The following is a 22251-nucleotide window of genomic DNA, read 5'->3' as shown; positions in this document are numbered from 1 at the left end:
CGTGTAAACCTTCTCTTCAGAATGGCTGCATCTCAGGCTGTCAAGAAGCCTTCCATGTTCAGGGACTGTACGAGGTGCAAGAAGAAGTTAGTTTACATGAAGGACCCCCATGAACATTGCATTTACTGCTTGTATCCGCATGACATTCAGAAATGTGATATTTGCAAGACCTTTTCCAACAAGACCCTTCAGGACAGGCACAGAAGACTTATTTTACATCTGGAAGCCAGGCATCAATCTTGGGACGAAGAGTCTGTCAGAACAGCTCCTGTCCACTCCAGCATTTCATCTGAGAGGCAAACTTCGAAGAGAAGGTCCCCTTCAGTGGAAAGGAGTTCCCCTCCCATTGCCCAAAGTAAGAGGAAGCTGGAGTTAATACCCTTTCTACCTCCACTAGATTCGACGAGCCAGAAGAAGTCACATTCGTCAGCAAAATCTACCTCCAAAGGTAAGGAGGAGTTTGCAAAAAAACAGGGGTGGGGGGCATTCGTCGACGGGGAAACCGTCCACGAGCGATGGGAAGGATAAAGGCCCGTCGTCGGCCAGACCGTCGACGAAACCCTCATCGACGGCCATTACACATAAGACATTGTCTATGGCAAGATCCTCGTCATTGGATTTATCGTCCACGAAACAGTTGTCGACGAAGGAAACACATCATTCGTCCACGAGGCACTCGTCCACGGAGCACTCGTCGACAGAGGAGTGACCACCCAAAACACATTCGTCGACGAAACACTTGTCGACAGTAGAGCCACCATCCAAAACACATTAGTCGACGGAACTATCGTTGGCGGGACGCTCGTCGACGAAGGTACCATCGACCACAACACCATCGGTGACACCGTAAGTTCCTGCATCTACTGAGGAATTGGAGCCTGAGGCGCCTTCCACTCATGCCAGGGTGACACCTGTCATTGAGGACAGTTTCCTTGACGCTGCCGAAGCTGCTGAACCAATGGTAGCACATGTTTCTCCTTTGGGGGACATGGCAGAGCTTCCTGATGTAATTCTCCAGGAGGAATTTTCAAATGCAGAAGTGGTGGAAGAACGACCTTGTCCTTCTCCTAAGCAACACAGTCCCCCTTGGCAGCCTTCTACGGAAGAGGCCGACTAACCTCATGACTCGATACCGATGTTGTCCATACAGAGGATCATGGATGAGTTCTACAGGTGTCAAAGGGAGCAGAGCAGGCCAGCTGATTCCATAGAACCGGAAATCCGTCAGAGAGACACGTCTCCAATTCCAGGCACATCAAGAAGTTTGCCTCACAGGAGTAGACCTCTAAAGAGAGCACGATCACCTGAGCCTGCTCGAAGGTCTGGGAGCAGGACTGACAGTGCTTCACCGACAAGGGTCCCATCACCACTATCATCGCATAGACCTCGATCTCCGGATAGGGATCCAACAATGGTGCCGTCCTCCGTTTCAGTCTCAGATTGGCAGGATGATCCTTTTTGAGAATTCTCTGATCCAGAAGAAGGTGAGATTACACAGGAGCCTGACGCAGCCAGTGAGTGGGATGAGTACATCGTCGAGAAGCCCAGGAGGAGAGACTTCCCAGGCGATGCTTCACCTCCGGATGATCTGGTTTCTTTCCACACCATAATGGGCAAGGCTGCAGAATTGTTCATAATTCAGGTTACATCAGAGGAAAATAAATCTGTGCTTTATGAGCACACGGACAAATGCAGGACGACGGTGACCACCATTCCTCTCCTCGACACCATCTAGGAGTCCGGATCCAAGATCTTGTCTATGCCCTTGTCTACTCCGGCTATGGTGTCCAGACCAGAGAAGAAATATAAAGCACCCGAGTCTGCACCGCTTTGTTTGAGAGGTCATACAAAACCGGACTCGGTTATCACATTTGCAGCTATGAAGAAGCTTGCCAATCCCGCTTCACCGCTGTCAGCACCACCGGACAAAGACGGATGTAAACTAGAAGAGATGGGCAGGAAGGTATCAGCTTAGGCGTTGCTTACCATCAGAGCGGGTAATGCGCTGGCCATGACTGTGAGATTTGATCGCGAGCTTTGGCTCTGCATGTCCAAATTAGCTAAACAGTTGCCATCAGAGCTCCAGGAAGAGGCTAGATCGATAATCGCTGATGGTGAAGCAACCTCAGATCATATGATCGATGCATCGGTTGATGTGGCCGAATCAGGCTTCAGAAAGATGGCCCATGGCACAGTACTCAGAAGACAGGCCTGGATGAAGGCTACTAATTTCAGGCCCTGAAGTCCAAGCGCAGATATTGGACATGCACTTTGATGGATAAAAGCTCTTCGGAAAGAAAATAGACGACCACGTGAAGGGAATTAAATCAGACACGGACACAGCCCGTGCCATCAGTTCTTTAAAGGACAAGGATAAGGACCGTCAGTCTTTTTGCCCCTTTAGATGCTCATCTTCTAAGTACAGAGGGTACGGCCGCTCCTCTTATGGTCAGAAGGCTCAAGGTAGCACGCACCAAGAGAACAAGTATCAATCCTCCAATAGAAACTCCCATAGAGGCAGGCGTGTCTCCGCCCAGGGGAAGTCACAAAGCAAATAAAACTGACTATCCAATTCTTTCCCCTCAACGTCACACCTCGGTGGGGGGAAGGGGAAGAGTTTTACCTGGGGGCGTTTTTATGATGCTCCAGGATTATATATTGGTTCAAACTCTTCTCCATTAGTCATGGCTAGTGGTCCACATTCACATGAACATCCATCAATTTAAATGAGGGCTTTCTTTCCTTCTCCCATGTGTAAATTGTTGAAATCAAATCCCTAATATGAGTTACAACATCGTAATTCATGGAAATGAACCATTGAATGTATCAACATTGTTCCCTTTACATACCTTGTATAAAACTATACACCGGATCTTAAATTCACAGGTTTGAACATCCTTAATAGGAGAGGACTTACTCTATGTATATAGATACAATGTTTTGAGCAATTGAACACATTGAGCTCTACACACGAATGGAAGGATGCTACAAATGTAATGATATTACCATTTTAAGTGTGGATTGCGACGTATTTATATCTGTACGTGCTGTAAGTTTGAGCCTAGAAATCGATAAATGGTTTATTGTGACAGAAAATGAGACTGATACATTTTGCGCTAGTACTTTTTTGCATCTTGAAGAGATCTGCTACAAATATGCATTTAGATTGTGAATGTGAGTGCCGGCTGACATCATTTGTTCACTTCCATATAGATCATGAGATTAGCGAGTCACGATGTTGATGTCCTTTTATCTTTGGATATCTAGATGTCCACTAAATACTTATGCTAATATCTAGCTGATGCGTATATCCCTCAATAATGCATTAGAAACTGTTATGGATGAATCGTGCAGCGTCTGCGTGAGGACGTTGCATGTTTACATGCACCGTCACCACGCCGACTTACACTTCCTAGATACCGGTTACTAGGGAAGCTATAAAACCTCGGCCGACGCTGATGGTTCTTCTTGCTTGAGCATGACGTTCGGAGACACGGAAGTGGGACACTACACGCGTCGACTTTGATTCTGCTTTCCTAAGCGGTAAACAAGGACATGATGCGAGACACAGTGTCAGATTGAGTTACTGACCGTGCCTAAGCGATTATACATTTTCTTACCTGCTATTAGGTACAGACTACAGCCTAATACCGTTTTCCCAGTAGAAGCTTCTGATCAGCATTGAGAGCCATATATGTTCCTTGCCAGTTACCCACACGTGATAATCTACACCTTTCCCATCACCAGGTAGGATTATTTTCTTATGAGTACATATAAAGACCTATCTCACAAGATTTAGGAAGTATATTCATTAATTAAACATTACCCCTTTTCCGAGTGCATTCATGGTTATCCACACAGAACATTACGGACATGGGTACTATTGTAACCTTGAACCATATGGCAATATACGTATTGTGAAAAAGCAATACTATCAAGAGAGTTTTGAAGTACGACCACCTACAGACAGGTATGATCGTTACTTCTATACATGTCCATTTCAACTTAATGCCATATTTGATTAATATAATGCGTTGATTAAAAGAGACCCAATATTTTTTCCAGGTTTCCTATACATAGGGCGACATTCGGAATGCTCTGAGAAGTTCTTTAAGGACTACTACTCTAGTGATACCCCCAGTGATCTCCAGTCGTCACTCACGGCAGGTATGAATACGCTAGTGCAGGAAATTTGAATTATGAAACAATCACGATATAAGATTCCAGCCAACTGACGTAATATCTGTTGTTTGCTTTCATCTAACAGAGTGTTCATATTAAGAAAAAGATAATCGGATTAACATGAAATCCTGCTCCTGAAGAAGGGATAACGGATCCCGAAACGCGTTGAGCCCTTGTACAAATCCCCTTATCTTTTGGAAAAGAACCCTTCCTTTTTGAAAATGTCTTAATTGTGTCTATTTTGATGATTTTTCGTATCTGAATCACAACTGTACTATGTACTACCAAATACTGTATTGTACAATATGAATTTAATATTGTGGATTGGTTTGAAGTTTAGTTTATTTGTAAAGCGCACCAGGCCCATGTGTCAGGGATGGCACTCTATTAAGAGTGGCACAGGACACCCAAAAAGGGTTTGGGTGGTTGTGCCTAAATAAAGTGGACAGAGAAGCCCACACACAGCTGAAAGGAAAGAGAACGAAGAGTAGGCAAGAGTAGCAAGGAAAAGGTACAGAATGAATTCCCTCTTGGGGTGTATGCAGATATAGGAAAAGAGTATTCCACGAACCTTAGGAAATACTCAAGCCTTCTGCACAGTTTGCTATAACAGAGGCCCACGCTGTTTGCTCATGGATTGGAACAGCAGCTATGGGTGTCTGTAATGTAGAAACGAGACAAGGGAAGGGGCAGAGGTTGACTGATGGGAACCAACAGACAAGCTCTGTACAAAAGGGTCTACAAACCGGACAAGAGAAGATACTTACAGAAAAATCCAGGAAAAGGAGGTTGATAGCAAACTAGCAGAAGGAAATGAAGGGAAAGTCTTGTAACAGGATAGGATAGCAGAGGACACTATGGAACAAGGTTGAGAGCTCAGAGGAGCAGGAAAGCAATGAGCAAGCCCACAGGATCAGGGCTTTAAGGTAGAGAGCCCAGAGGGAAAGGGCTTAGGGCAGCAGAGTAAAGCAGGCTGCACGGCAAGGAACCCAGAAGGACCGGGCAGCAAGGAGTGAGCCCTGAGGGGCAGGGCCGCTGACCGTAGAAGGTTGCAGAGGACTGTAGAGGGCTGCTAGGCTGAGAACCCAGCGGAAAAAGGTAGGTAGTAAGCAGCGGAGCGTGATCAGCTGCAAAGTAGGAAGCCCAGACGACAAGGGCTGTAGGCAGCCGGAGTGAGGCATGCTGCAGAGCAGGGTGCCCAGAGGACAAGGGCTGAGACTGGAAAGCAGCAGAGCGTGATCAGCTGCAATGTAGAAAGCCCGGTAGGGCAAGGGCGGAGGCTGGAAGGCAGCAGAGCGTGATCAGCTGCAATGTGGAGAGCCCGGCAGGGCAAGGGCGGAGGCTGGAAGGCAGCAGAGCGTGATCGGCTGCAATGTGGAGAGCCCGGCAGGGCAAGGGCGGAGGCTGGAAGGCAGCAGAGCGTGATCGGCTGCAATGTGGAGAGCCCGGCAGGGCAAGGGCGGAGGCTGGAAGGCAGCAGAGCGTGATCGGCTGCAATGTGGAGAGCCCGGCAGGGCAAGGGCGGAGGCTGGAAGGCAGCAGAGCGTTATCGGCTGCAATGTGGAGAGCCCAGCAGGGTAAGGGCGGAGGCTGGAAGGCAGCAGAGTGAAGCAGACTGCAAGGCAGGAGCCCACCAGGGCACTGGAAACAAAGAGCAGGTGAACTCAGGAAACAGCATACAAAGTTTGTAGCTCGAAGCAAATAAGGTGCCGGAAGGACACTCAAATGCAAGAGACTGAGCTCTCGCAGGCAGCAGCCTTTATACTGCCCAGCACAGAGGCAGGCTAATTGGTTGCACCTGGCTCAGCACACCTGCAGACAATCGGCCACCTCCCTCTCTGTTCCTGAGCTGGTGGAAGCAGAGCAAATCCCTAGGGCTTCTGGGCATTGTAGTTCTGATGAAGAACAATAGGAATAGCCTGGAATGGATGGTTATAGCCAAGTGCATTATGGTAAGTGTAGTTTTCTGGGAAAAATAAAAAGGCACCAAAGCCTTGCAAATGGGAAATAAAGTCCAAATAGTGAATAGCGGTTGATCCAGGAGTTTTCTGTAGATAAATGAATAACAATTTGTCCATATTGATTGCTAATGTATGCGCCCATGGCGCAGGCATGACACCATGGGCAACCGGGCGCATAATCTTAGGTAAAGGTTACAACAAGAGTATACAAAAATACCAAATTTACAAGTTATACACAAGTACAAATTTACAGGTTATATACAAATACAGAATTTACAGGTTATGAACGATACAGTGTGGCATATGTACACAGATTGGATATATTGCAGGTAGAGAACTAGGCTAACGTGAGGGACCTCATGCTTTCTGGGTGAGCAGCCAAGCTTTGGCGTTGTTCTTGAACGTTAGGAACGAAGGTTAAATTCTTATGTAGGTTGGCAGAGTGTTCCACAGTTTGGAAGCTAGGACAGGGAAGCTCACACCACCCCTTTTTGGAGTTTAAATCTGGGCAAGGTTAGGCTGTGAGTTTGGACTGATCTGGTGGGGCGGGACGAGGAGTGCAGTGTGAGGCGCAAAGAGAGGTAAGGAGGGGCATTGTTGTTCAGGCATGTGTGAGTCAAAACTAACGTTTTCAGGGCAATTCTTTGTTTTACCGGGAGCCAGCGTAAGTCAGATCTGATGATGGCGATATGGGACCGTCTAGGGATATTGAGAGCTGCCCTTATGGCATTATTTTGAATAGTTTGAAGTTAATTGAGGTTGGACTGACTAGTCCCTAGGTAGAGGGCTCTGCAGTAATCTATTTTGGACATGATGAGTGTTCTAGCCAAAGTAGTGCAGTTGTGAGGGTTCAGGAATGGTCTGCAGGCGGTGATAAGTTTGCATGTATATGCTGAGGCCGACCTAACAGCATTTGTTTGTCTGTTCAGGGAAAGGGTGGAGTCCAGATAAACGCCTAAGGTTTTGGTGTCTTTGGAGACCTTAATGACGTTGCAGTCAATAGTGAAGGCCTTATAGGTTTGGTCAAGTTTGTTAAGACGATAGGTGGATCCTAGTAGTAAGAGCTCTGTCTTATCGTTGTTGAGGCAAAGCTCGTGTTGCGCCATCCAGGCCTGGATAACCAAGTAGACATCATTCAAGGCTTTGGTATCGACTGTGTAATCACCAGTTATGGGAATGAGTATTTGGGTGTCATCCGCGTAGTTGGTATAGGATACACCCAGATAGTTAAGCACATCGAAAAGTGGCTTGGTGAATACATTGTACAATGTAGGCGATACACAAGAGCCTTGAGGGACGCCGCAGAGAATGGGAGAGGGGTCTGCCAATGCTGAGGGTGAGAAGACCCGCATAGATCTGTTACTGAGGAACAAGTGGATCCAGGCATTGGCAGAGTCCGAGAAGTCTCCATCTGGGTTTTCAGATCAATCAGGGCTGATTCAGTGCCGTGTTTGGGACGGAAGCCTGATTGTCTTAGTCCCAGGAGTTTGTTGGACTGAAGGTAGTCTTGGATCTGCAGATAAGCTGCGCGCTCAAGAATCTTAAGCAGGAACGGGACCGTAGTGATTGGTCTGAAGTTAGTGGGGATGTTGGAGTCAAGGGACGGTTTTTTGAGTAGTGGGATTACCCACGCATCCTTGAGGTTGTCAGGGACTGCACCCGTTTTGAAGGAGGCATTTATAAAGGATGTGATGAAAGGGGCAAGGTGGTGTGAGGCTTCCTTAATGATAGGAGCCGGGCAGGGGTCACCTTGGCAGTTAGATGGTTTGAGGTTGTTAATGATTCCTTCTACTTCAAGGATGGTAAGAGGGGAGAAGGCGAATGGTTTAACGGCCGACTTGGCTTGGTGTTGGGTGCTAGGTGTGGAAGTGGGCAATGGCTGGTTCGACTGTGAAGCCTTTTGTTTGTCTTTGATTTTGGTTTGGAGGGTGGCAATTTTGCCTAGTACTGCTGTCTGAATATTCGTGCACCCATTGCTGTCTTTAGGACAGGAATCAGGGGGGGCTGCAGGTGTCTCAAGGTCCTTGAGAATTTTGAATAATTTCTTCGTATTAGATTGTGCTGACGTGATGTGGTTGTTGTATGAATCTTTTTTGGCCTGGAATAGAGCTTCTTTATAGTTAAGGGTGGATGATAGGAGACTGTCCTTATGGGTGTCAGAAGGGTGGCTTCTCCAGCGTGCCTCTGCACTGTGTTTCTCTTTGCGTAGCACTCTGAGCTGTGGTGTGAACCACGGGTTAAGGTGCGCATGTTGTTTGGGGCTTCTAAGTTTGAGTGGGGCGATGGAGTTTATGGCTGTAAGAACTGACTGGTTGTAGATGTTGGCGAAGATAGTAGGGTCCGGGCAGGAGTCAGTGGCATTGTGGAGGGGGGGAGGGTGAGGGGGAGTAGCTTTTCAGCAGTTATGTTCTTTTTGTTTCTGGTGAGGGTGGCTGGGGCAACAGGAGGCAGTGGTAGCAAGGCTGCTTCAATGCTGAAAGTGATAATGTGGTGATCTGACCAAACGCAAGGGACGTTGGAGTGTAAGCGGATGTTGCAGTTGGTGTCAATGAGCCAGTCTAAGGCTCGTCCTTTGATGTGAGTGGGAGATTGTATGTGGTGAGAGAAACCTAGATCTGTTAAGGTATTAGCAAGATCAAGGGCCGCAGGGTCATTGGGATCTTGGTGACCTAAATTAAGGTCACCGAGGATAATAGTTTGCGAGTTGGTTTTCGCTTTGTCTAGTACTAGAGCGGTTATGTCATCCACAAAGGAGGTGGGGGGACCTGGTGGTCTGTATATTAAATAGATAGTGGCCGTTTGGTTGGCCGATAAAGTGAGTTTGGCAGAGAGCAACTCTGCGGATTCCATCTGAGTGCTCGGTAGGGTTCCTAGTGAGTTTTTGTATATGAATGTGATACCTCCACCTCTGGAGGTACGGTCGCATCTGGTGATGGAATAGTTCAGTGGGATAGCCAGTGAGAGAGCCGGGCCGGAGGCGGGGTGCAACCAGGTCTCACAAATGGCGATGAAGTCAAGCTCCTGAGTCTTGATGAGATCAGCAATGTCCAGGGCATGAGCTGCAAGGGACCGTGCATTAATCATGGTGGCGTTGATCAGGCCAGCGTTGCTTGGCTTTGCCTTAATCAAACTGGTGTTGCCGGAAGCGGCAAGGATGGTCTGAGGGCCTTGGGGCATGGGTGAGGTCAGGGTTTGCCTTGCCATAATCGGGCTGGTGTGGCCTGAGGTGGCAAGGTTGGTCTGAAGGCCTTGGTGCATGAGTGAGGTCAGGGTTTGGGGGGACAAGCTGGGCTTCAGGGTTTTCAGAGATATGCTAGGGTACATGGGGTGACCCTTCTTGCCCATAAGTCTAGAGCCTAGTCTTAGGCTTCTTAGGGATGTAGCGCAAGGTGGATTAGGTGTAGGTTTTTGAGTGAAGTGGTCGAGCCATAAGGCCGGAGCATTAAGGTAGATGTTAGGGTACTGGGGAACAGTGCTAGGGCAGGTATCAGCAGGTCTGCAGGTAGGGGCCATAATTGCAGTGTGCAGAGTGGTAGGTGTCACTGTGTTGGGGGATGGTATAAAGAGCCGCAGGTGGATGCCCACAGTACGAAGAGTATTCTTAATAGTGGGGGGAGAAGGTTTTGGACGGGTAGGTGTGGCAACATGATACTAGAATATGGTGTGGATAGGGCACCAGACCGATGTAACGAAGTAGCGGTCACTGAATAGACAATGCAGGTACAATAAGACTGAAGTTGACGGGCTCTACAGGCTACAGTGCAAAAGTGCACTAACGCTAAAGACTAATGTCAGGCAGAGTAGATTACACCAGCGCTAGGATCGGTTATGAATATGCCTGGGAAGCAATGCAGACTGCACCAAGGTTGATGTTAGTTGAAAGGCACAGCAATGCAGAATACCAGAACAGTACACAATAACAAGGCTAAAAACAAGAGCACAACTCTACGAGCTAAGGAACAGTGCAGAATGCAACATGGCTAGATTCAAATGTGGGCACAACAAGGTAAAACAGTGCAAAATGCAGCACAGCTAGGTTTGAGTGAAGGCACAACAGGGTAAAACAGTGCAAAATACAGCACAGCTAGGTTTGAGTGAAGGCACAACATGGTAAAACAATGCAAAATGCAGCACAGCTAGGTTTGAGTGAAGGCACAGCAGGGTAAAACAGTGCAAAATGCAGCACAGCTAGTTTTGAGTGAAGGCACAACAGGGTAAAACAGTGCAAAATGCAGCACAGCTAGGTTTGAGTGAAGGCACAACAGGGTAAAACAGTGCAAAATGCAGCACAGCTAGGTTTGAGTGAAGGCACAGCAGGGTAAAACAGTGCAAAATGCAGCACAGCTAGGTTTGAGTGAAGGCACAACAGGGTAAAACAGTGCAAAATGCAGCACAGCTAGGTTTGAGTGAAGGCACAACAGGGTAAAACAGTGCAAAATACAGCACAGCTAGGTTTGAGTGAAGGCACAACAGGGTAAAACAGTGCAAAATGCAGCACAGCTAGGTTTGAGTGAAGGCACAACAGGGTAAAACAGTGCAAAATGCAGCACCGCTAGGTTTGAGGAAGGCACAGCAGGGTAAAACAGTGCAAAATGCAGCACAGCTAGGTTTGAGTGAAGGCACAACAGGGTAAAACAGTGCAAAATGCAGCACAGCTAGGTTTGAGTGAAGGCACAACAGGGTAAAACAGTGCAAAATACAGCACAGCTAGGTTTGAGTGAAGGCACAACAGGGTAAAACAGTGCAAAATGCAGCACAGCTAGGTTTGAGTGAAGGCACAACAGGGTAAAACAATGCAAAATGCAGCACAGCTAGCTTTGAGGAAGGCACAACAGGGTAATACGATGCATAGTGCAACAAAGCTGAATTCGAATGTAATATCAATGGGCTTAGCAATGCGGAGTGCAGCCAAGGTAAACGTTAGTTGTGCGGGACCATCAAGACAATGCAAGGCGCAGCAAGCCAGGAGATCAAGTACATAGTAGTGGTGAAGGTGGTGATGCATGATCTGGCCGGGAGGGTGAGGGATTGCGGCTTTGGTGGGTGGAGAGGGGAGGCGGTAGCAAACTCGGTAAAGTACTGGTCTGCTGAGAAGTGATTAGCAGATCACGGGATCACAGAGGAATAATGACGTTATTACAAAGTAGGTAGGGTAGTTACCTAGCGCAGGATGGTTGCAGGCAGGAACACTGGTAGTTATGCATTCTGCATCTATTGGGGTATATGGACGTCACCTGGCGCCGGCTGCGCTTGGTCAGCTCAGTCAGAGCCAAGCCTTCTTTCCGTCGCCTTACTTCCGGCTGCCGGCTCCACCTGTCGGCGACTCGCGTTGCTATTTACAACAATGTATCTGCCAATCGGATACCGGCTAGAGGCCTGGTGGAGGCAGGCATGAGTGGGGACACGACAATGCAGGGGTGGCGGCCATCTTGGAATATAGGAGCACCTCGAGTGCACCAATGTTGGCAATTTGTGATGATAGGGTGGTATTAACACAATAGAAATCACAATAGAAATCACACATTTTTAGTAAACATTGAAAAAACTGTGCCTTTTTTGGCTTGCGTATAACGTGTGTGGGTATTCCATTGTGTCCTAAATCTGCTTATTTCATATGAGTTATAGAGATTTTTATGAATTCCGTTTGTCTTTGGACAAAAACCCTGAGTGTGCATGGGACGCGAGTGTTCCACAAACCGTGGACACTGTTTTCTTTTATTCCATATAACCACAACCTAGTGTCAGGGTCGATATACACTCCTGTGCACCGCTCTACATATATGAAATTGGTTATAAACATCGAACCTCCAGGTGTGCAACTGTATAAATCTTTTTTTGTGAGCTGTAAATTATTACCAGAGTTCTGGAGAGCAGGCCGAATCGGGCCTTTCAAGGTGGAGCCTTTCAACGTGCCTGGCCAAGTGTTCCACCTTGAAAGGCCCAGCTCGGCCTGCTTTCAAGGGGACCATAGTCAGTCAGTCCTTGTCCATTCCATTAATCTCCACCAATTAGTAATTAATAAGTCACTGCAGTCTTTTTGGGGTTTAAGTACCCTGGCCCTTCTTTCTTGGCTCTTGTGGTTGATTGTTGGACCTTTGTAGAAATTGGAAGGATGTGCTTCTTTTCTGAATGTGGAACCCCTGCCCACTAGCCCTATTTCTCACGTTTGTTTGGTTGTGGATTTGACGTCGGATTCCTTTGGACCTTAGCCAAAAGTTCTAGCCAGAATCGCATTGGGCCCTGAGATTCTGAGGATTTACCCCATTGGTGCTGCTCGCAGACCCTGCCACACACTCTCCCAGCCACCATGTGGACCTTATCTATACAGTTATCTCCTTGCCCCCAACTTGTGCATCCACTCCTGAGCTGTTTTCTCTTCCTTGTTTCCTCCTTTCCCTCATCATGAAGCGGTTTACAGATTTTCATAGGGATAAAGAACTTCTTACAAAGCATTTTGTTTCCTGATTTGTTTTTTAGTCACTGCACCTAAATCTTTGGTCATTCTGAGCAGGATTTGCAGACCTGTGTTGGTAAAAAGGCTTACCGTCATAATTTATTTAGAGAATGGTCTATTTAGAGAAACAAGGCAACTCTATCTTGCTCCTTTGGTCCCCTGTGCCAATAAAGAACACTCTTCGCCTACCTACAGTGCTCACAATCTCAGAAGTGTTCTCCTTGACTACACTTCATGAATAGTGTTTACCACAACATTTTGTACGGTTCCATGTCATTTCATCGCAGGAATAATCATTGCTGGGTTTTTCCTCCACGGAAATTCCATCGAAAAAACTCATTGAATGTTTTTATTTTTTATTTTTGGGGGGTTCCCCCAACCCCCCCATCCCCTTTAATGTTTTTATATGCTCAAATACCCACAACCCATATATATATTTATTTGTAGCCCGCCCAAAAATTCAATGAGTTTTTTTTTCTGTTAGAATTTCCACAGAGAAAAGCCCAGCGAGGGTTAATCCCGCGATGAAAGGACGGTGTACCCTTTGTACAGTGCTCTATCATCATTAGCTTCGTTTCTACTCTGTAAATACCAGTAACTTCTGACTGTAACTTAGGGATCTGGTGTCAAATGGACAGCTGAAAAGTAAGGTATCTCTGATAATCTCTTGGATCAGATTCTCTTACCAAAAGAGCAACCATCCTCCCCAGGGTACTTGAGGCATCGTTATGAGCTAGATAAGTCTGTAACTGTAGAACTTGTGGATAACATCCATCTTGCAGACATCTGAAAACCAGCCTCTTGGAAACAGCATATGTGTGGATCTTGTTGTCTGTTCTGGAGCAAGATAATGACACTTTGTCTTGACAAAGTTTCTTTGCAAAAGTTCTGGTTTTCTATAGATACATGTACACTCCCCAGTATTGTTGCCTTTAGAAGCAACCAATCTGTTGTTCCTTGGTCTCGCTTCTATTCGGCTGAAGTTTATTTCATATCTGGATACTGACATCTTCATCAAAATCGGAATCTGTGCAGGTGCACCTTTGTGTTTCTCAATTTCTTCATTAAGGGGGTTATCCTTCGATCATGTTTCACATAGCATTGGTTTCAGATTATATGCCAAAATCATAGTGAGGCGTGATAATCAAGGCACCAGTGGCTCGTACTAGTTCCCAAGTGTTCATGGCAGTATTCTAAGTTCTCAGACCTAAATCAGAGTGTGCGGACCTCGGATCATACAGAGTTCACTGTTTAATATTTACTTTTCGTATTGTTAAACTTAATGGGTCGTCTTAGGCCACATTCTTCAGTGCTACTGTCCTGTGTTTGAATGGCCTTCTTCATAGGTAGGGCAGATGGTACCCTTCATGGCCCGGGGCGCTGTGATCACCATAGTACATGTACTTGTCGCTTCTGTACTTGTTGTCCAATCACATCTGCGTCACTTGACTGTCCAGTGGTCTTGTCATGTGACTTGTCCAGAGACGTGCAGTTTATGAGGCATGGTCCTATCAATCGTGACATCAGCATCACAGGGGTAATACCATACTGAACCTAACAATGTCTAAACATGACAATATTACGCTGAGTCCAACTTGGGTCCTTCCTATCATCTATCTTCCTCTCTACCTGTGGTGTTCCCCAGGGGTCGAACCTCTCGCCCTGGCTTTTCAACCAATACCTGGCAACTCTCGCCCCACTGCATTGCCATTTTCTGCTCAAATTTCCAGTTCTACACTGACGACGCTCAACTCATTTTCAGGCTGCCCTCAGCCACCTCGTCTCCCTCTCTCATCTCTGATTGCCTAACTGCCATTCAAGATTGGTGTGCCGCCAATGATCTTTGTCTGAATGCCAGCAAGACAGAGATCCTCCGCATCGGCACACCTTCACCATCCTTTCCCCTCACTTTTTGGCCGGCCTCCGTTGGCCCTCCTCCTACCCCCACCTGCGAGGCTTAGAATCTTGCTGTCATCTTTGACTCCACACTTTCCTTCTCCGCCCACATCTCTGATGTCTCTAAAAAGTCAAACTTCCTACTCCACCTCCTCATAGGTACTCTGCCTTTCCTCTCCTAACCCCAGAAGCTCATGGTCTCCCAAGCTCTGGTTCTCTCTAGGTTGGACTATCGTAACAGCCTCTTTCTAAATCTACCTGCGTCTACGCTCTGCCCTCTGCAACTAATCCAGAACAGGACTGCAAGACTTGTCGTTGGCCTCAAGCCCTGGGATCGTATCTCTCCAGCTCCGAAATCTCTCCATTGGCTCCCAGTGGATGCAAGGATTACATTCAAAACCCTCTGCATTGTCCACAAGGCTTTCTGGGGCCTGGGTTCAAAATACCTTCAGCTATCCATCTGCAAATGCCTCCACTCTTGAGCTCTTTGCTCCTCTGCCTCTAACTCCATCAGGGTCAGTTGTTTTCCAAAGAAACAAGCTGGGGATAGATCTCCATCTTCGGCTGGGGCCTCCCTCGGGAACAGCCTCCCTGCCACTCTAAAACTTGAGGAGAACCATATCCGGTTCTGGAAGCACCTCAAGACCTTAATCTTTGCTTCTGCCTTTGCTCCCCCTCTCCCCTGCTGATCTGTTCTCTCTTGGCACCGTGCACCTGGCCACCCTTGTCCTTTGGTCCAGGTACCCGCTCACCCTGCCACCCTCCCGCACTGCCTCCGGGCCACCCCTTGCACTGGGGTGTGTATCTGTACCCATACAGCCTCCACCCCTTTTTTCTTCCTGCACTTTTCAGACCTACCCTGCTGCTGCCTTAAGCACTTGCCTATTGCTGGCTGCACTACCACTGTTTGTTGCCTTTATTATTTATTTATTTATTATTATTTATCTGTTTCTCCTTTGCTCCGCTCTCTCCACTTCTCCCCCCTGTCCATGCACCCCCCCCCCCCAACCATGCACTTGGGCATTCTCAATGTCACTGGGCCTAGTAAGATTGTTGTTTTGTTTTCCCCTGTTTCCCTCCCTTGCCTTGTCGCGCTCTGAAACACTTGTGTGCAAGCACGATAGAAATAAAATATCAATATCAAGAATGCTACAATCTCAACCCTGTGATGGTGCAGCATGTTTCCAAGTATTTGTATTGTTAAATTATACCTATGGTGTCACACTCTTGTTAAGGTAAGTAATTATTTTAACCCTGAGGCAAGAGTTATGATAAATGGTGGAGATGGGGATAAAGGAGGTGGTGTGGAGCAGTTGTGCAGTGGGAGCAGAAATGGGAATATCATCAGGAGAGGATTTTGCAGCTGAATGTAAAGAGTCTGTGGGAAATTATGATGAATGTAAGTCTGCCAGCACAAGGATTGGTTAAATGTGTGTATGTGGGAAGTTTGGTAAATGTTTTTAGCTGCAGTATATGCAGAATAGAATCTACCCAGTAAGAGGTTGTAGACGTTGAATTGAGAAGCAACAAGATAACATTATAGGGAGATGTATGGGATGTGGAGTATGAATCGATTCAGAAGGGATGGAGCAGGATCAGTCAAACCTGATGACAAATTCGTATGAGTATGATAGAGTTATGAAGTGAGTGTCAACAAAACTTCAGTTGTGGTCTATGGCTTTTAGGAGGATAATCCATACACCCTTTGACACATTCAGTGTCAGACAGCCACATTATCCCACAGAGGTAAGTAGGAATACCCCTGTGAGTGTTTTTGGGTTCGGCTGAATAGGTCTTAGATAGATTCAGTAGGGTGTCTATTAGGACTGGGAAAGTTCTCAAAATGAAAAACAAATTGTAGTTCAAGGCAATGATGCGTTTGAGTTACTGGTCTTTAATTGTTGCTCTTTAAATGGTAATGCAGTTTTCTCTCACAATAAATTGATCTCTGGTAAACTGGGTTCTGACAATTTTGTGTCTGCTTTTCAGATCTCGGATGGATCTGCCAGGGTCCCCCTCACGCCAAGCATGTTCATCCCAACCGGCCCAAATGCTATCTATAGATACTGGCCAAGCAGATCGGCAGGCTAGCGGCAGGATGGACGTTTCTGCCTCTGTGGAGCATGAGGCCCTTAGTAATGCCTTCCGATCGGTGCCACTGGCAGAGGAGGAGGACTTTGACAGCAAAGAATGGGTAATTATTGACAAAGAGACAGAGCTGAAGGACTTCCATCCAGGGGCCGAGCCCAGTACTTCTGGAACGACAGACGATGAGCCGGAGGAACTGCGGCCCATAGAGGAGGGCGATGAGCACAGGCGACATGGGGCCGAAGCCTCTGTGCGACCAAAGGTTCATGATGGGCGGCCTAGGGGCATGCAGACCGTGACAGAGGAGGACTGCTTACATAGACACGAAGCCTTCTGCACCTCTGCATCTGATGGCAGGCATGAACTGCAACCTGGAAGCCCAGGGCAATCCCCGTCACATTCAGCACCAGCGATCCGGCAGCGCCGACGGGAGTCGGATCCCACTGGCCCACAGAGACAGGTAAGAAATCATCACCACCACCCGTCCAAGCATGTGATCCTGCACTATTCACAAAGTATTGGTGAGGGAGTAGTTTTCTAAATTCACCATTGCTGTGGGAGAAACAATTAAACAAATAAACAGTGCACACTGAGATGATTTTTGTTCAGGTTTAGTGGCATGGAGCCCTGTCCTGTGGTGGAAGAGACCAAATGAAATTGGAATCTCTTACTAACAGAGGTTTCTTATCCTATTAGGTCTAAAACTTCATACATTACCTAATTTCCAATTTATTTAAATTGGCATTTTAACCTTTAAAGTATTTTCCATTCAGGGTATACTTTCTGTTCAAAGTTTGACTCCCTATGCTGGTGAGGCAACTATAGCTGACCCCCTTTAGCACACAAGTCCCTTTTCTGTTTCTGTGGGGGATTCTTTTTTTATGTTTAAGCCAAAAGGAAAGGACTGTGAATTCCAGAAAGGTTAGATTGATATCTTCATTTATCAGGTCAGCCAAAATTGATTTTACGTATGAGCTGGGTCAACCAAAATGGATTCAGGTATGAGCAGGATGGTCACGCACACACACAGCCTCCACTCCCCCAAACAGTCATGCGCAATTGCAGCCAAGAGTCACCTAGGTTATTGCAGCAACAATGCTCACTAGGTCCCCAAACTAGTGCCACCAACGTTCTTGAGCGGCATGATGGAAGACAACAAAATAAAGATGACTGATATGAACGGTTGCTTGTTTGGGACATTGTGAATGAAGTGAAACTTGAAAACGGTGTGTTCATGACTGGGCTCACAAGATCACAGGTTAATGGTCCTTTGAACCAAGAGATCTGTGTTACAAAAGTTTGCTCCCATATAGAAGTGAGCATGACCAATCACCAGCACTGCTGAATAATGTCGAAAACCATTTAAAACGCTTATCAACTGTGTATGTTCATGTAGTTTACATTCGCAATAAGGACCTTACATACAGGTATGTACTTTTTGTTAAGACCCTGGGACATGGGGACAGGTTGTTTATTCCTTTATGAGCTACTGTGTTGTATTTTCCCTTTGGCGTGCCTGGTTGTACACTTTGAGCCCCACTACTTAGGTATGAACCTCATGCCTTTGAGCAGTCTCATTCCATAGGTGTAAAGCCTCACTGTTCGAACACTACCTATTTCTCCATTATGGTATCTTTAACAACATTCATAAACTTTGAATATCTATGCTTGTGTGTGAGATTTTCAAACACATTATTCAAGAGAATTATTTTAATGTTACCAAATTAATAAGAGCAAGAAAGGTTTGACGCCATCTTAGTCCAGTTTTGAAATCACACAAAAAGCAGATTTTGATTCTTTTTATTATACCAACTGGAAGTATTATGCAGAGGTGGACCATGCTGGAAAATTAATTTCTATAGTGAATAAAATAGAATTATCAGTTTAAAGTTCATTAAGGAATGGTATGCATGGAATGCAGGCCTGGGATGGCTGCTTTATCCACAGGGCCATAAAACATGTCTCAGGGAGTTCACATTAGCAGTATCCACAAACTAATTTCCCTATTCTAGATAATGCTGATAGATGTATTTTAAGAAAGCAATTCTTATTCACACATTCTATTGAAGGCAATGTGTTCTCGAAATTAGTCACAGGTAATCTGAAGGTGTGCCCCAGTTGGAGAGATGTGGTGTGTTTTACATTTGCTTCCCATAGAGAATTAACATGTGTTTTGCTGCTTTTGTGTAGTGTCAGGGCAGTGAGTACAACATAGCTGGTTAGGATAACAGGCTGGTATACACCACTGCAAATTATGTTGGCATGATTTTATTGGTGTAGTGGTTTCACAATGGATCCCTGGAGTGCATGACAACACAACGAGTTATCATTTCTGAATGGTGCAATGTTTGCTTTTATCTCAGTGTGTCTCATGATCAAGAATAGGCGCCAATCATTTTATCCTAGACACCCAAGATGTCTGGGTTCAAAGATGCCCATAGTGTGCCCCAAAACCTATATCCGTATTCAAATCTTATGACAGGTCTTGCAGTGTGTGTCCATCCTGTGTGAAGTGGGGGCCCACTGATGTTTCTGTTTCGTGGTTGAAGATAGTGTATCTATGTTGGCTCATCCTTGCATGGAGTGAGGTAAACAGAATTGGAAGATCTGCAGTTGCAGTCTCTTGTAAGTATCTTGTTTGATTAAATGGGATTATTACGGTAGATTCGGTGCAGATGTGTTGGCATGTTTTGCATCTCCTCAACCTGCATGGGTACAGTCTTCTTTGTTCTTGATCTAGTGAGAATGCACTTCTGGCCAATGACCGTGCTAGGTTTCTTGGTTGTTTGAATGCAATTAAGGACGTGTCTTTAAAAATGTGTCTCAGCTCATCAGCCCTGCTAAACATTGGTTGTAGATCCACAACAACTCTATTCAGTTTTATTAGTGCTGGATGATAGGTGACAACCAAGGGTATTCGTTCTGTATTTCCTCTGTCTGTGCTGTCATGGGTTGTCTGTGAGTATTTTCAATGCACGTTAAATTCCCTATCAGTTTGTCTGGCTGAGTAACCATTTTGGAAGAAGGATGTACTGAGTGTGGAAAGTTGTTTGTGCCTTGTATTCCTGTTACAGCATCTGCATTGCTACCCATTGGCCTGATTGTAGATAACAAACAGTTTTCTGTTGATTGGTTTGGATTGAATCGTGCCCTGCACAGGCCATCCAAGCCACACATCTTGGTGTACAGTTGTGTTCTTCAGGTGGGAGCAAGAATACCTCCACTAATGTTTGATCTTTATGCAAACAAAACTAAACCCAAGAGGAATTTCACTGTGCTGGGTTTGTACTAGCATTACACATCTACCATGCAAACACAAAGAACATAACAGAGAGATTGATATTGCCTATTTGTTTTTGGCTTTCAGTGGGACGCTAGCAATTCTAGGGGTAGAACATACTTGAGAAGTGGGTTATAAGATTTTCCAGACTTAACTCTAAATAAGTGTGATCATTTTTTAGTGTGCCACTATGACCTTCTGAAAGACTAGATCCCAGAGTGTCTTTTTCTTGTTGGCTGCATGGATAGCGAGGGGCATGCGCTCAGTCATTTCTTTAATTTTTTAGGTAAGCAGTGAACAGTGCACTGGACGTGCCGCATGGTTGGGCCACCTGTAGACCCTACGGCAGCCCTTGCACCTTACGAATGGTGCAGGGGCTCTGCAACTGTGGGCACTTGAGAGGCAGATGAGTGACCACGAGCAACACCAGTGGATTTAGCTAGTGTGCTAGGGTTGTGGCTTTTGAAGGCATGTGCAGTGCTTCCATTCCAGTTTCCCTTTGCTATGCTCCTTTCTAAGCCATGGCACCTCAGTATCTGTATAAAAAAGTGAAGACTCAGTAAGATGGTTTTACAATTTGAGTGGGGAGAAGTGGGCACGGTCGGGGTCAGTGTGGTATTTGGCATCTTAAGTCATGCCCCGCTTTGTGGGTGCGGGACAGCTTGCGTGGTGCCACGTGTCCTGCTGTCCAACAGGAACACATCATTTCCGACTTTTAATTGCGTTAACAATCAAAGCCACTGCTTCAAATGAATACTTATCATGTAGTTCTCAAAATGAAGAGACTCTTACTGATTGCCCCCAACGGGAGCAGCACCAGAGCTATATAAGTGGAAGTGTCACAGAGATTTGTAATGGGTGTAGGTGCAGTGAAGTGGTGGGGCACATGTACATACATGGACTGTGTGAGGTGGGGGATAGTAACAACAAGAGAAACAAGGCATGGAGGTGGTGGAGCATAAAGACATGGACTGGACAAGGTTGGCGCATAGACATGGGACTATAAGGAGAGCTGGCACAGAGATAAGGCACAGGAATGGATTGGAAGGTGCTACCATTTACATGGGAAATGTAGTGTGCATGGATTGACCAAGAGCTATGGAGTTAGAAGAAAGTAAATCAAAGGAGGAAGAACTGCGCTGTTCAGCACACATCCAAAAGCCGATTGTTCTCTCCAAATGCACTAAAGAGGTGAGTAAAGGTTTGTGAAAATACCACGGGCTAGTAGGGAATTGTGGCAGTTCCCTTACTCAACCTCCCCTCTCCATTCATCATGAATCTCATGATGAAATTCTGTTTTGGATCAAAATTACACCATGGATTTGGAGCATGCATTTCTAAGGGTAATGGTTTTTAGAGAAAACTGTAAGGGCTGGCAGCAAGGTGGAAGCAGGGGGCAGTGGCGGGAAGTGGTCCGTAGGCCAGGAATGAACACTAATAGAAGTGAGTGCTTCTGAGGTACTGCAAGTTTGCTGCCTTTAGAAATTGTCATGAGTGTTTATTTTAACTTATTTTAACTTCAAGTGCAGGACCAACTGAAATTTTAGATGAAATGCATTGATGGGGCCTTGAGGAATGGTCAAAGTTAGTTAAAGCACAACTTTCATCAGAAGGCAGTTTGGCGCTGAAGGACGTGGACCGCCTATTCTGGCCGCCTATTCTGGGAAGAACTATGTCTAGTCCCAGCATAGATTCCTAATTGTTTATACCCACCATGTGTTCTTACTCGCTCTCAGCAAGATTTTTACTCACCTAGCAGAAAAGTGAGTAAGAGATTTAGCAGATCACGATAGTTGAAATGCCATTAAATAATACGATATTGCCATATTACTTGCTGGTGAGGTCCCATTTTCCACTTTGGAACTTGTTGGTTTTATTTATTTCTATTTTTTTATGAAATTTTATATCTTTTAACCTTGTACAGCGCTACATATATCACTCGTTGATAAGGTTTGCGCTATATAAATGAATGAAATAAATAGAGACGTTGTTGCTGCATGTTGACAGATGTCTCATATAGACACAAGCGATGGTTTTAAAGTCTGATAGTATCAGCCGATCTTGACTCGGGCTGATTGGTCCTGAAATTTAACCATTTGAGAGCCTTTTTCCATCACTCGCCCTATGTGGAGGAGATGTTAAAGTCAGGTGTTCTGGTTGAGGATATCGTATATTGATGAACAATCCAGGAAGGTCATCGTGGCCACCTGTTTTTTTGCTTAGTCACTTGAGCTGTTCTTTTGAAACATCTATAAGAGTGATGCAGTGACTTCTTGGTCCGAAGCAAGATTAGCGATCATTGAAGCAGAAATTGTCTTTGCTATACTTCTGCAACTATTGTGTTACTACCCTTTCTCCAGCACAGGATCCCTGTTAATATTCAAGAATTG

General features: G+C 45.9%; 1 protein-coding gene across 3 annotated transcripts in view; it reads left to right on the top strand.

The window, feature by feature from the left end:
- The window catches only part of TTBK1 (tau tubulin kinase 1), a 1457642-nt gene that overhangs the window by 1038501 nt on the left and 396890 nt on the right, over positions 1 to 22251 (top strand). For all 3 annotated transcript variants that reach the window (XM_069608875.1, XM_069608874.1, XM_069608876.1), the window contains one exon: positions 16483 to 17041. In XM_069608875.1, coding sequence (XP_069464976.1) covers positions 16483 to 17041 — 559 coding nt within the window. The remainder of the gene's footprint in view (positions 1 to 16482; positions 17042 to 22251) is intronic.

This window comes from Ambystoma mexicanum, chromosome 4q (genome assembly GCF_040938575.1).
Source record: "Ambystoma mexicanum isolate Mex_15411 chromosome 4q, UKY_AmexF1_1, whole genome shotgun sequence".
NCBI classification, from domain to species: domain Eukaryota; kingdom Metazoa; phylum Chordata; class Amphibia; order Caudata; family Ambystomatidae; genus Ambystoma; species Ambystoma mexicanum.
The sequence above is the reverse complement of the archived record's forward strand: the minus strand, read 5'-3'. Positions and strand labels throughout refer to the sequence as shown.